Consider the following 15,703-nt stretch of genomic DNA (forward strand, 5'->3'; position numbering starts at 1 on the left):
ATTTTTTTCAGTGATATCGATAGGGATGCTGTCATTAGGGAGAGAATAGATTATGAAAATTGTGTTGGTAAAGCTTGTTGGTTTTTCACTTAAACAAGTCCCATGGATTTTTTTAATGAACCAGCCTGTGTCCATGGCTTTTTTTCTTTTAAAATATTTATATTCATTGATTTTATATAACTAATAAAGCAATTCACAGGGTTTTTTAAATATGTGAATCTGCTGACTTAGATTTTAGGTCTGGTTCCGAGTAAATGCTCATACCAGTTGGTCAAAGACTGCAGCATGAGAAAATGGTTTATCAATGGACCATCGCTAATTTAAATTACAGGCAAAATTTTCATATTCTTCTATTATGCAGGCTTCTCATTAAAGCTGGTTTGCATGTTATGTTGCAATCAAAGGTACAGAAACAGCTGTCACTGGCAGCTTTTAGATGATAACATTGCTATAACAGATGCTATAGAAATTGAATGAATGAATGAATACATAGATAGATAAAGGGGTAAATAAATAAGAGTTATACATATGCAAAGAGGATCATAGCCCCAGAACTCTGAAAAATATCTGTGTGAATCTGTTTCAGTCCTAGAGTACCTGGACAAAAGTAGAATTGGATTTGCACCTTCTGCCTTTGGAAATCTCTGAAATGAGTATTACAGTGTGGCAAACACTGCTTTGACAAACATTTGAGGCTTGACACTACAATGATAAATATGCTCTATTCATACTTTCGTTCCAACAACAGTTTTGGGGGAATATCTTTGAATGGCTTGGTTTATTTTTAATTTATTTTTCTAGGATATCATGGGTCCATTCTAACTACAAACAAAAAATACATTTTAATAATCTGGGTTCTGATAGCCTGCAAATGTCATTGAGTTGCAGGTGGGAAGTGGCACATGGAGTTGTAATCCTGAGTAACAATAATGGAAAAAATAATTTATAAACAATTTATCATCATAGCATATACTAGCTGGATCAATAATCAATGCTTAGTTATAAGACATAAAAAGGTTTTAACTTTGAGGCATGGCCAGGAGTGACCATAATATTTTTTAAAAAAGGACAATCCATTACTAATCTCATAATATTGGTGATAGTTGATATGAATATTAATATTCATGCAGTGTTTCATACGAGCAGTGTGGTGGCCTAGTGGTGAAGATGCTCGCCTCTCACTCAGAAGGTTGAAAGTTCAATCTTAAGTGGCAGCAGATGTTTCTCTCCTAGGGTGGAAAGAAAAAATATCTGCTGCATCCTCCACATAGCGTCATTAAGGGCATCCGGCCAGTAAACGCTCAGCTCCATCCAGTCGCCCCAAATCTATCCCAAATTAAGGGATTCCGGGGTTATATAAACATATTTTTGTGCATTGTTCATACATAATATTTCATTCATTTTAACTATACTAAGAAAATCATAACTCAATACCCTTACATTACAAGTTGAAGGCTCAGACTACTTTAATGCTTTGCAAAGTTACTGGGAAACATTATGTTTAAATCACTAAGACTGACTTCTCTGAGAATTTCTTGTAATAAGGCTATTTAGTTCACAAATTAGTACAAAAGGGCTTCCTGAACTACCACGAGTCAGGCTTTTAATGCAGCCCTCTTTATCTATAAGCTTGTTTTTCTCCATGTCTCATCTTTACTATACTTCCATAAAGGTACTAAATTGTACTGCCAAGCACATGAGATAAAACAGCATCAAGATGACTATATTCACATGGCACCCCAAATGAACTTCTCATTAGGTCCACATCATCTGAACCTGGACTGTAGACCAAATAATGGTTACCATGGAATAATTTAGTTGTAGTTGGAACCAAGGTTAGTAAAAGGTAAGTAAGTAAAAGGTTTCCTCAGATTGATTTCCTTTACATTAATCCTTATTTTATCTGGACTTCAATGGAAAGGTCAATCAGAAAGTTAATCTTGCTTTCTGGTTCTAGACACCCAGATAGGCAGCTGTAGAGTGGAACTATTTGACCCATATATCTCTGCTGCTTCTTGTGTCCCCGTTAGTGTGTATTTGGGAAACAAATAAGATATAGTTTAGCCACAGGACACAATCATGACTTCTTGTAATTTATCTTTACCTATGGTCCTTTGTAGAAATTCAGGCGCTCCTGGATTTTTCTGTGTTGTTTACAATTTAACAGAAAAAACTGAGCAGGAAATATTGATTAGCACAAAGGTTTTTGCAATAATATCTTAAAAGTGGAGGATTATTAAACCCTAAATCAGTCAAAATTTCATATGTTGTCTGGATTACATTCAGTGGCTGAGTCATTTCATCATAATTAATTCTTAGTTTCTCATGCATAGGTGTCCATAAGAACCCACAATGAGAGAAATGATACAATTCACACCATTTCTTCAATGATATTATGATGCAAGGACATCCCTTCCCCTCTTCTCTATGGATGCCATTGTATCTTGTGAACGCAGCTGGTTTTTTATTAAGATTTCTGAGCATACACAGTGTCTGTTCTGTTATTTGGAAGTGCACTTGTTCCTACTCAGCAACAAAACTTTATAATATTTTTTGGATTTGTATTAGAGAAGGGGTGTTAAAGTCTGCAGTCTGGATCCAGCCTGCGGGGTGTTTAGTCTGGTCCATGGGGCCGACCTGGAAACAACATAGGATTGGCCCACACAGCCCTCCCAAGCTCCGTTTTCGCTGGCAGAGGGTTGCAGGAGGCCATCGCAGCCAAAAATGGAGCTCGCCCACCCAGGCCCCCCGAGGTCAAACACTATCCTGATGCAGCCCTCAATAAAATCGAGTTTGACACCCCAGTATTAGACGATGCAGAAAGATGACACTAGAGAGAGATCCGCAAATCACCTTCCATTTATTCCACTATTTACACCATTCTGCATCTGAATTTCAGGTTATGTGTTGAGGAAAAGAGCAACGAAAAGGAAATCTGGCAGACTGTAGACCGATGAAAATGCAGGGGTTCCCTTTGGATTTTTCTAAGAATTTGCCAATATTGATTCATCAATATTTAACACAGTTGGATCAGGATGAATAGAATTTTCCTTTCATATTTAATTACTGCTCGAAGTTGAGTATACATTTTTAGACAAATTATGGTTTCCATTCAATTTTTATTGAATGTTCTTTTGTGTTAGATTCTTTTGCTTTTGCTATCAAAAACATGCAAGCAATGAATGCAAGCAAGGGTTAATTAAAAGTTATTCTGCCACAGAGACTTTTGCGAAAAAAATATCTGGTTGCTCAGGAGCTTAAGATAATCATAGCTCAAATTAAGGAGAACTGCTTTCTGAGAATAATAAGATTTATGGGCAACTTACAGGCCACAATAATGGATAATAGCATTAATAAGGTATTTAATTAACCATTCTTTCTGTGTATCATTAAATTATGTGGTGACAGCTTGTCTCTAGAACCTCTCTTTCCTTAAACACAGCAGCCATCAAATCTTCCATCCTGAAATAGGCAGGGATATCGACTAGATTTTGGAGTTACTTATTGTCAGATAAGTGGCCCTAAGCTCCTAGTTTATATACCACTCCATAGTGTTTGACAGCACTCTTTGAGAGGTTTACAATGTCAGCCTATTGCCCCCAACAACCTGGGTCTTCATTTGCCAACCTCGAAAAGATGGAAGGCTGAGTCAACCTTGAGCTGGTCAGGATCAAACTCCTGGCAGTGGGCAGAATTATAGTGCAATACTGCATTCTAACCACCGCGCCACCACAGCCCATAAAGTTCAAAAGGCCTTTCTCTTTTCATCTGCTGCTACTGAAATGAAAGGTGCTGTAACACTACAACTGTGGAGGGTAGCAGATTGAAAGAGTTAGGTTGGGTGCCTTATCAGTATGATAACAGTTTTAACAATTGTAGAGATGCCTGTTGCCAGTTGTTCTGGCTCCCTGGTTTCAGAATACATTTTCCAACTTCAAGATTTTACTGTTTTGGAACAGATGTCCTTTTTGTTTACTTTCCTGTATGCTACAAAACATTTCTGTTTCTTATGTTAATTGATATTCAATTTACTAAATTGAATAAAAATGTAACCATGCACAGCGTTACTAAAACAGTTCCCAACTATGGAATCAGGACAGCATTACCTAGGATGCTCTTGCCAAACTTTTTCCCCATTCATCTTACTATCAGTTTCTATCCCCACTTTACACCATAACAACTTTTTCCTATAACTGTTCTGAACTAGCCTTTCAGCCAGATAACATATCAAAAAACTAAAACTAATTAGGATGAACCAAAATATTATTGGGAAAATAAAGCTTGTGTATAAGTCTATCCTGGACCTGGAGCTTTTTATATCGGAATGTTTTGCAAATGGTCTACTAATATACTACGGTCTCTATATACTAGGTGGTCTTTTTCTTCCAAGGTAAGAACTCATGCGGTATACTAACTAGATATATCTCCGTGCTCATCCTGTTCTTCAGTGTTTCCTTAACATTTCAAATGAGCAGATGACCAATTCTGTGCACCAAGCTGGTGCTCTCTAACGAAGGTATAGAGCAGTGGAAAGCCAAACAGTATGTGGGAAAATCCGTTTCAAACCCAGAGTGCAAATTGTACTCCCAATTATCCATTCATAGTCAAGAAACAAGCTCGCTACTCCAAAAGTTCATCAAAGGGAGCTTTGTGTGCACTCTTGTGGTCTAGTCTTGAGGTTACAAAGTAAATGACGATCAATAAATCTAGATGTCAGCAGTTCTGAATATTTTTCTCTTCAAAAATAAGAGAACTAAAATGGCATTATTGACTGCGTGCAAGTGTCATGTAACATGTTACGTTGTCATCCAAGCCAATAAATTGTGCTCTACTGGGATAAACAGCTACTTCATTTATTCCCAGTGATAAAAGGGCAAGAAGTTCCATCAGCTGAGAAACATATAAACTACAAGTGAATTGAAAATGACTAAGTTGTTTGGGTAATCCTTACTTATAATAATGATTTAAAATACAGCCCAGGGGTTAGATGGGCAGGGAACTGGCAGAATTTAAGGGAAAAATACTTAACATTAAAAGTTTTTTTTTAAAAAAAAACATAAAAATACCTTAATCACCTCCAGTAACCCTACAGCTAAACTGGGTGTGGAATTCTGGCTCTTGTTTTTCGAGCATTGAAAAAGGAACAAAATACATTACTATATGTATAAATTGTAATATGGAGGGTTAGTAAATTCATGGGACAGTCAAGGTTCCAGCCAAAAAAAGTTGGGTTCTACTCAGGGACATCAAACTCTTGCAAATGGAGAAAAGATGGGCTCAGCCTCAGAAGTAAATGTATGTTTATTAATACTTTACATAGAATTTCATAAACAACAAAATGGTAGAACGGGGGACAGAATAAAATATTACTTTATGTCCAAGCACCCAAGACATATTGTGGCTTGTTTCAACATATTTATTACACTGTGCGAATGCAGCAATTATGTGTAAATCATGTGCTATGGTTTAATATGTGTAAGCCCAAATAATTATGGTTTGTTTAACAAATTGAATTATGTAATATATGTTAAACATGGTACTATTAGTTCAACTGAGTTTTTTTTATCAAATATTACAGTACTAATTTGCTTTTTTTCCAAGTTTAATACTTGATTTAAGGAGGGGCAGAAAACCAGGATAAACCAATGATGCAATTAAAAAGGTGTGTTAGAAATGCCACCTGTAAGAATATATTGCCATGCCAGCTGTTTATCAAATGACTTGACAAAACACAAAAAGCTCATCTAGCAGTAAAACAAGACTGAACATTGATGGAACGGCAAGTTTTGTTTTAGCTTGACTTAAAACATCACAAGAAAGCCCTTAGCAAAAGTTACGTGATAAACAGCATGTTGAAGATGTGGAACATGAATAAATTAAATCACCCAAAATAAACAGCAACTGCAATCATATATGGTCTTGATGTTCAAACTACTCAGAGGCTTAGATTCTGTTCAGTTGGGGGGGGTAGAGGGTGAACAGTTAACACAATGTACTTAGATGGAGAGATCTTGCAGCTCTCTTTTCCAAATGGGAATGAACTTTCTGAGCTTTCTAGAAGTGTGTCTAACCAACTGCCTATTTGCCCTAGGGAGACACCTAGCATCCCCCTCCCTGCATTTTGATAGAATTGCAGATGATGCTGATGCTGAGAAAAGACTTAAAATGCAAGCTGAGAACCATTGTTTCTCCTTATGGCTCTTGCATCCGTGCATCTCAGGATGGTCTTTTCATGCCCATTGCTGCAAAGTAACATTCTCACCAATCTGCCAACAGAAGCTCATTGGCAGGACTGGAAACATAAAGCAGACAGACAGTCTCTTTTGGGTTCCCAGGATATGTTAAGGTTTTTTTTACTTAAGCAATAACGGTGTAATCCAGAGGTGGGTTCTACTTACCTTTACCACCAGTTCGCAATGGGATTGCTTCGTTTGTGCACCTTGCTTCTGCGAATGCGCAGATCGCCGATGATGACATCCAGGGCGGTGGGCGGGCCCTCCCACCAGTTTTACTACCGGTTCTTGCAAACAGGTCCGAACCGGGGGCAACCCACCACTGGTGTGGTCATGGTAAAATCCAGAGGTGAGCAATTTTAGTGTTCAGGATCCATAATATTTATTGGGGATATGATAGGTTGGTGCTTGTTGACCTTTCCAACTTTATGTAAATGGGAAGAGCATTTTCTTAAAAGTTTTTCCTCCAGATTATTTGAGAAGGGAAGTGCCCCCTTTAAAAAAAAAAACTATATTAAGAATGATTTATAGTACACCATATTTTTTCTGTGTTTCTTACTTTAAAATGATTGGAAAAAACCTACCACTGATTTTCAACCATTGTGCCTGGAAATCTGGAGGCATAATTAGAAGGCTATTGAAGTCAACTGTCTTATGTTAGGCATGATTCATTTAGGTACTATTAATGTTTTGAATGGGACTAAAGCACAAATAAATCTGATTCCAATCTCGGGTGACTGGTCCATTTGTATGTGTGACTGTGGCACATTCTCAGAATGGAAGGTCAAGGGCACCCCATATGGGTTTTGAGATCTGTCTTTCAGCCTGTTATAAGGATAGGCAACAAAATTTGTGCTTGCTGTTGATTAAACCTCTATAGAACATCTGCAGAAAATGGCAGGCTACATGCATGGAAAGAGGAGGGGAATAGTTGTTAAAGCAAGTTTGATCTCATCACCAAGCACTGCTGTGTAAACAGTCTATGTTATAGGGTTAGAGCCAGGCTCTACAGAAGAAAGACCATATTGCAAGAAAAGAAGGGGAGGAAAATGCCTCAGAGGTAGAATTATGAAACTCTTGCTTCATTTATAAGAGTCATGAAATTATGGTGCCCAGCCCAGTGTGTTTATTCTACTATTTTTGGTAGTGTCCTTTGTAGCTGCCTGCAAGAAATCATATTCAGCTCTAACTGCCAGGATGGTAGGAGGGTACCTGAAATGTTTTGCTAATTCTGAGGTTTCTTGATCAGGAGGAACATATTATTGATGCACTAGGGCAATAATAACAATATTAATAATATAAACTAGGGCCTGGTGGCTCAGCAGACTGATAGCATTGTGATTAACACCAGCTGTCTGCAATTACTGTAAGTTCAAATCTCGCCAAGGCTCAAGGTTGACTCAGCCTTCCATCCTTCCTAAGGTAGGTAAATTGAGGACCCAGTTTGTGGGGACAATAAGCTGACTTTGTATAAATATACAAAAGTATGAAGGCTATTGCTTAACGCATTGTAAGCCGTCTCCGGAGAAGAGCGGCATATAAATCAAATTTAAAAATAAATAAATTGTTAAATAGTTATAGGTGCTTTGGGTGCCATCCCAAAACAACTGGAGCACCACTTGAACACCACTGGCATTGACAAATTCACCATCAGTCAATTGCAAAAGGTGGCTTTACTCAGAACAGCTTACATCCTGTGACACTACCTCTAACACCACAAAACATCAACATCTGCCTATCTCAGGTCCTTGGGAAGGACTTGATAGGTGGATAAAAATGCCAAATCCAATCTGAACATCTAACTGACTGTGCGACGAACCATAGTACCAGCTATGGGGTTGCACCCACAGTACAGATCATCAGAAGAAAAAAGTATTAGGAAATGTGGCTTGGCGTTCATAGGCTAGTGATTTAAAAGGAAATGGATCCTTACAGTAATTTTCAACCAAGGTGGATGAAATTGTCAGTAACAGGGGTGTTTTTCTTTTTAAAAGCAACCAATTTACAATCTGATGGAACCTCATAAACTGTAATCCCAAATCACACAAATATTTTGATGACCCAACAGTAGTGACCTCTAAGTGGAAACAGAATTCATCATTAGGCATAATGCAACCTATGTTTAGTTTATCATGTTGTTATCTTTTCACACAGATTTTGGATAAGATGGCATCTGTTATCTTTCTCTTTAGAAACTAATTTCTGATTTTGCCCATTGGGCTCTTGGGAGAGCTGTAACAAGTTGCCAGAAAAAGGAAAGGGATTTTTTTAATTTAAAAAATGCTGTTTTACCAATACATGATTAGCACATAAATTAGGATTATTAGAACAGATTGGCATTCCCCCCCAACTAATTTAGGAATGGCAGAAAAAATGCAATTAAAAATGAACATATGCTTTCTGTCTTCCTCCTGAAACAGAATCAAAATATGTTAGAGAATTCTGGCCTTGATATGAAAAGAGCAGAGTTTTCAGTTTGTGAGCTTAGAATATTTGCTATAATACAATGTTTGTCTCTTTATAATTCCTTCATCACAGAATACTCCCAGCTCATATAATCTGTCCCAAAATGTCTAAGAAACTGAGCTTTGTATTTAGGCCTTTAGTTATTTTAGCTGGATGACAGGATCTAGCAGGCAGCAAAGCTAGACCCAAATTTGTCCAGCAACTTTTTTGTTTAGCAGTAAATCCTGCTTTCTATCAGGGGGCGAAGCCCCATTAGTTTTGTGGGATAAAAGCTTCTTCTTCCTGTTGTAGATTATGAAAACAGCAAGGCCTTTTTATAACCAGTGCTTTTAAGAGTCTTGCAGGCAAAACGCAGAAGTGCAACTGATCAAAAAACAGCTATTCTGCACAGAGAGAAATAATGGGAAAATTTGTCACCGCAGATTGGTGGCAGATCCATGTGTGCATGGATCTGCCAAAACGAAAATCCATTAATAAGCAGAGCAGTTGTCTGATAAAAGCTGGAATATCAGAAATCAGAGTTGGCAACCGTACAAAAACATTTTTTCCATAGCTTTTTTCTGAAGCTTTTGTTAACTTCCCATTAGCTTATACTCTTTTTCTGGTGGTTCTCCCCATCATATATTAAACTGAACCAATCTAGTTAGCGGTTTCAAAATCATGCAAGACCAGTTAAGTTTTGTCACCATCTGTAAGTTTTATAATTAAAGAGCATCAACAGTTTGGTGAGATACTAGGAAAGTCTAATAAATTTTCACTAGCCTAGCTCAGGAATGTATACCTTCTATCAATTTGTGAGTCAAACCAAGATGTGTGCCCCATGCTGAAACTACATTCTCAAAACAGTGGAGGAAACTGTTGGGGGGGAAATGTTCAAAAGATATTTTAAAAAATGCTTGACCTGACAAATTTAAGTCATATATTTTGTCTCTTAATCCCCTCCCATTCCTCCCCAACCCCAAAAAGAGAGAGGAAAAGAAGAAGACTGAACATTTCAATCTCATCCTTCATAGATCGCTGCAACAATCTATGCACTACATGTTGGTCGGCTACATTTAGTTATGTATCACTATCTTAGTGACTTGCCAATAGTACAGTTTTTAAGATGTCCTAAAATTAGCTACTCCTTAGTTATTTGCTAGCATAATCTCTTGAATTAGCAATTATCACACTGTACTTCTAAAGAGGTTTGAAAGAAACTTTGGTCTTTCATAGTTTGAGACAAGGAGAACACACCAAATCTTTAGTTCTTTCACAATTGTCTATTCAGTCTTCAGTTGGAAAATGTCCTGGTCCCACTGAATAATATGGAGTTTCTTGATGGGCCAGTTCTTTAAACACCCTTGGGAAATAGCCTGGCATTTCCTCTCATGGTTTACATTTTCCACTGCACCGCAATTTGCTCAACATCCAGTGAATTTCCATCTTTTAGAGTATCTGGGTCCCATGCAAAGGAAGGAAAGATTTCTTGTATAGTTGGAGGCAATAACCAGCACTATTGAAATGATAAATTGACGATAAATTCATCATCCAGCAAGAAGAATTGTTTTGTTCCAGATTACTTAGTTGAAATATACATGATATCTTTAAATTTATATGAGATTTTACTCAAAATGAATATTCTGTTGAAGCACACAACCAGATAAAGTTGCCTATTTTTTTCTCTAGGTTTGGTCAATGATAGATAGAAATTTGATCTTTAAAGGATCTCATCCTCTGTATTTATGTGCCAGATGTTGCACCTGATAAATATGCACTTGCCATCCAGCTGTTAAAGACAGAAAAAGATAATTTCTCAGATTTTATCTGCCTAAACTCTTCATGTTTTACATCAGTGTTCCTTCATCTATAAATATAGATGTGCAACGATGTGTATGTCACAATGGGCAAATTCCCTAGTAACTGTTGGCTGATCTTGAAATCAGCTAATCAGGGTTGGACTTGATTAGTACTTGAATGAGTGATAACCAAGCAATTTCAAGGTTGGATCCAGGAGTGGGAAATTGTACAAAATCCCAGAAAAAAATGGCAAACCACTATTACATAAACAATCATATTAATATAATCAAACAAGTATTAAGCATGAGTTCTTGCAATAGTACATGTATACACATATTTATAAGTCAAAAGCTTTGATATTCAACTACCACATATGTGTAAGAAATTTTGGGAAGGATGGAAACACTGGTACAATATGGACAGAGTGGGCAAATCATTTGGCAGTTTATCACAAAAACAGCAAATTAGTGCAGGTGGAGTGAAGTCTGGGAAGAAGCTTTTCAAGGTATTCAAAGAGATGCCACCTTTAATGAACTCATTATAAAGGAGGCCAGGAAACTCCTATCACACTTTTCAAGATGTTGTATTTGTATCCCTTAGCAAATTTACTGAAAACTGTGTTGGCTTGCTCCCTTGATTTTTGCTCAGCTGCCTGGGCAAAAATATGAAGGCTCATAGCATAATATGCTTGCCTTTCAGATCCCACAAGGTTGTTGCCATCGTTGAATATTCTGTAACATTTTAGTCTTTTGAAGAAGATGATGTATATCATTAATTGCAATTATTAGTAACCACCACAAAAACAACCAACTGTTGGAGATCTGGCAAGCAGATATCATGCAATCCATAAATGATGAGCTAGCGTTTTATACACCACAACCAAATGTGGTTTATTCAATCAATCATGGCTAAGCCAACCGTAAGAGCACGGTACGTACTCCCAATCCTTCATTTAAATTGGATAATAGGAGACAGGATGAAGTAACGCATCTCCCCTGCCTGACTTGCCGCCCTCCAGAGAAGTGCAATTACAAGCTCTGTAGTCATGGCTGCAGTCCCTGTTGTCTCAGACCCTGGAAGACTTCAGCTTAGGGCAGAGAGTGTGCGTTTCGACCTGTTCTTCGCTGCGCCATTGGAACCAAGCCGTCTCAAAAGTGCTTTTTCAAAAGGCCACTGGACAGTGTTTTGTTTTGGTTTTTTGTGCCTCGAGGTCAGAACCGATGAAGCTTCTTGGATGAGAAGCGAAACGTCTTCCCCAAGGGGAAAAAGGCAGTCCAGTGGGCTTTTGGGGAAAAAAAAAAACACCTTTGAGGCAATTATGTCCTGGATGACAGAGAATCTCCACAGACGCTGAAACCAACTGGGAGCGCCTCAGAGCCACGCGGGGCAGCGGTAGTAACCGCGCTTTGTGCGGAGTTCACGCCCCCCCCGCTAATTAATGCCTAGAGCCCCCCATCGCACCCCGAAGCGGCGACTGAGGGCGCAGCCGGTGCCAGCTTGCCGTCGCGACAGAGTTTTAGTCTTAGCCGAGGCTCGCCCGACGGCCCAGGCTTTCCCTTTTTCTGTGCGCCGCAGCCTCTCGCGCGGGCGAGGGGCGGGGTCGGCGGCCCCAGAACTGGGTTACGCGATCCCAGGAGGAGCCGATGGCTCTGACCAGCCCCTCCTGGGCGGAGCTCCATGCCCCCCCCCCCCACACACACACAGAGCCGTCGACGCCCGGCTGCCGAGTGGCGTGAGTTGGAGCCCGGGCTGTGCATGGGGTTCCCGGTGGCAGAGAGCAGCGGTATCCCCCTCAAGCGTCCTGCGCGCCGTCGAGCGCCGGCTTCGCCATGAGTTTCCCGCGACCGCTACGCAGAGCCGTCAGCTTGACCCCCGCGCGGACTCTCCGACTGGTGGTGCTGGGACAGGGCGCCGTGGGCAAAACAGGTACCCATCCTTATCTTCGGGGGCGGGAAAGTCTTGAGCCGCCGTGTTGTTTCCCTATTCAGATCCGACGCTTCCTTCCCAAAAGTCAGGCAACCCGCCTCTGCCCTCCAGGTCGGGGCGTCAGTTACCGAAGTCCTGCAGTTCTGTCTCCACCGCCCCCACACCCCACCTCCCGGGAGAAATCGCTGTCTCCTGTCCTGTCAAAAGTGGAACTGCTCCGTCGTGGCATATTTTACCTTGCCAGCGGGAAGCGACTTCCCATCGCCAATTTATTCGGAAATTTTTCAAAGCGAAAACTTCATACTCGTCCAAGGACCAGTTAGTATCCCAGGTGCGTGGTGCGGTTTGGAGGTTAGAAAAGGAGAGGAAGCGCTGAACTCCTCTGGCTGCCCGTGGGTGAGCCCTTGGGGGGGAGGGCGCATATGTGGACCCTTCGTGCTTGATCCAACTCAGAAACTCATGTAGTGCTACAACATCATTGCTCTACCGTGAGCAGTTGTACAAAGTGAACCCTCAGATCTCCAACTATAGTGCTGGAGCTGCCTTCCAGAAAAATATACATTTGATTTTCAGTTAGATAGGGAAGCATTACCTCTATTTGTCCTTTACTGTTTTATTCAATTTCTCAAAATCCACAAGCCTTCAATAATCCACTGCTTGACTAGTATAGAAGCTCTTTAATTCAACGTCTGTGTTGAAATTTGGGAAGAGTCTGCTAGTGCTTTTTGAATTAACAGACTTATTTAAAACCTGAGCTTTTATGCAATTATATGCCTATATCTGTGTTGAATTATTTTAAAAATATCCTTCCTTTTTTCTTGGGAAAGTAAGATGTTCCCAATGGAATCAGACCAGGGATTGCTTTCTCCAGCATTCTGGATCAGAAATTCAGTTAAAAGAAGTTACCTGAACAAAACACAGGTAACAAAACACAGGTTTTGTTCACAAGTGATTTACGAGTTGCCTGAGTAGCTGTGGCTTTGTCAATCCTGTTTTATTTGCTTTTATTAATAGGGCTTAAATCCTGCCGTCCCATGAATCTTAGTTTTAGTGTGTGGCAAGAACTTCAACCCAGATCTCCCAGGCTGAAATCAAAGAGAGTGTCAGCTGCTCATTCTACTTCTTGCTTTACATTTGTCATATTAAGGCTTCTAGTCCCACTTTTCTTTTTAACTGTGGAGGAAATTAAAAGTTAGACTTGTGTCATAGTTGCATTCTCCACTGATATAGTTTGCCACCAAACTTCTTCCCCAAAGTATTTCAATCATACTTGTTGATCTACATTTGCAAAGGAAGGAAAAAGACCGTTCTTTTTAGACTTATTTAGGGAAGGGTTTAAATATGGTAACACTATATTTGGCTCCAGTCTTGTCCATAGTGTGTCTTTGCATCTAACCAACTCTTCATCCAAAATATACCCCAACAGCAACATGAAAGAAAGTGAAAGGATTGTATAAAAGGGAATAGAACAGGCTAACAAAAATCAAGGAGATAAAAAGCAGGAATGTACTTTTTTTTTTTTTTTTGACTGAAGGTTACCGGTAATTTTCTTTTAATAGTGGGCTCATGGCAAAATGCAGATAAATGTTGCATGGATCACTTTCTTTCATGTTGCTGTCAAAATGTAAATTAAAGTTTGAAGTGCAGTTATCCTAATCCTAGCCTTCCGTCACTTATACCCTGTTTCCCCCAAATAAGACATCCCCTGATAATAAGACCAATCGGGCTTTTGAGCGCATGGCAATAAGGCCAAGCGCTTATTTCAGGGTTCAAAAAAATATAAGACAGGGTCTTATTTTCAGGGAAACATGGTAGTATTTATTTATTTATCTAGTAAATTAATTGGCTACCCATCTCATATGCATGACTTTGCGGAGCCCACAATTTTTAAAAAATAATGTTTTTAAAATCAATAGCATTTTGTTAATACGAGCAAGACAAATATACAAAGAATCTCAAGATTTAGTACTGGAGTTGCATTCCAGAAAAAAAAAAATCACCTCAGGCACTATCACCTCAGGCACTTTGTACCAGGTGAAGCAAGTTTCTTTTCTTCCTAGACACGCAAGTCCTTTAACAGTATACAATTTATTGAAACTTTTAATCCTATCTCTCTACACCTTCATATTTTCCTTTGGTGAATTTCTGTTCAATTAGAAATCTATAGAGATTTAATACCCTCCTTTTGCATTTTCTGCTAAAGGACAAAAGAGGTTAAGCACATTTCTATGAAGCTCAATGAAAGTTCCATTCAGATTGTCTTAGTAAAGTGATCCTTTGATGGAATCTGTTTCCTGGGGTATATATGCATTCCTGCCTTAAACTTCTGCAACATAGACACATTGTCCCACTCTCCTCCTTTCTCTGTTACTCTTGCACTGATTTTTGATACTTGACTCAGTTGATCCAAATTTTAAAGCAAAGGTTCCTGAAAACATAGTTTGGGGGAGGGGGAGGAATTAAATTATGCAGTATTGCTCTACTGCAACCACCACCTGGTTAATCGCACTTTCCTTCATATTTTACACTCACTATGATTTCAGAATAAAGTAGGTAGACTTCTCAGTCTACTTCGTTTCTGAATTTTTCTGAACCTTTGATGAGGGGACAGGTATTTGCATCAGTGGCTCTTGACCCTTTTGTTTCTTAAGTCTCACTAGTAATACTGTCAAGAATTCTACCAGAATAGAAATGAAAAGCTTACCTTTTTCCAAGAAATATATTTTTACAATAACTAGCATTATGTTATCATATTTATGAATTGCAATTTGTAAATGCAGTGATAATTTAATAATTCCATTGCTGTAACTAAAATTTGAAATAATAAATGATTTCATCACTAAGAAAGATGTGAATTAATTTGTAGGGAAAAGTTTATGATTCTATTTCACCAACTAGCCTCTCATTTAAAAGAGAATCAAAAGTCTGTTTACAACAGAGTTGCATATTGTAAAGAACTGTATCTCAGTCTAATAATAATCTCCATACAATCCAAATAGGGTAGCTACCCAAATCTGGACGTCTCATAGATGGTACCAGTTCTCTTTCTCTGATCACCAGCCATTCTCAAGCCCTAACCTCTTTCCAGTACCCAGCAAAAAAAAGGGAGCATAAAAAAGTGTGACACTCATAAAAAAAGAGAGGACTCCAATATCGTTGCTGTCTTGGCTTTTATAAAACCTCATCCCATGGACGAGGGATGAGTCTTTTTCTGCATATATATTGGGAAGTGTCATTCTCGTTCCTTCTGATCAGTACTGCTTCGGAATTCTTGGTTTGGAGATTGTTTGCTCTACTGC

At 39.0% G+C, this 15,703-nt stretch overlaps 1 protein-coding gene across 1 annotated transcript in view; it reads left to right on the top strand.

The window, feature by feature from the left end:
- The first annotated feature begins 12,307 nt into the window (after positions 1 to 12,307).
- LOC139327525 (ras-related and estrogen-regulated growth inhibitor-like) overlaps positions 12,308 to 15,703 on the top strand; it is a 34,261-nt gene continuing 30,865 nt past the window's right edge. The window contains exon 1 of the mRNA XM_070957367.1: positions 12,308 to 12,404. Within this exon, the coding sequence (XP_070813468.1) occupies positions 12,308 to 12,404 (97 nt within the window). The remainder of the gene's footprint in view (positions 12,405 to 15,703) is intronic.

The sequence above is a fragment of the Pituophis catenifer genome, unplaced genomic scaffold (genome assembly GCF_029215685.1).
Source record: "Pituophis catenifer annectens isolate HBS135680 unplaced genomic scaffold, rPitCat1.0.hap2 SCAF_1, whole genome shotgun sequence".
Lineage (NCBI taxonomy): Eukaryota > Metazoa > Chordata > Lepidosauria > Squamata > Colubridae > Pituophis > Pituophis catenifer.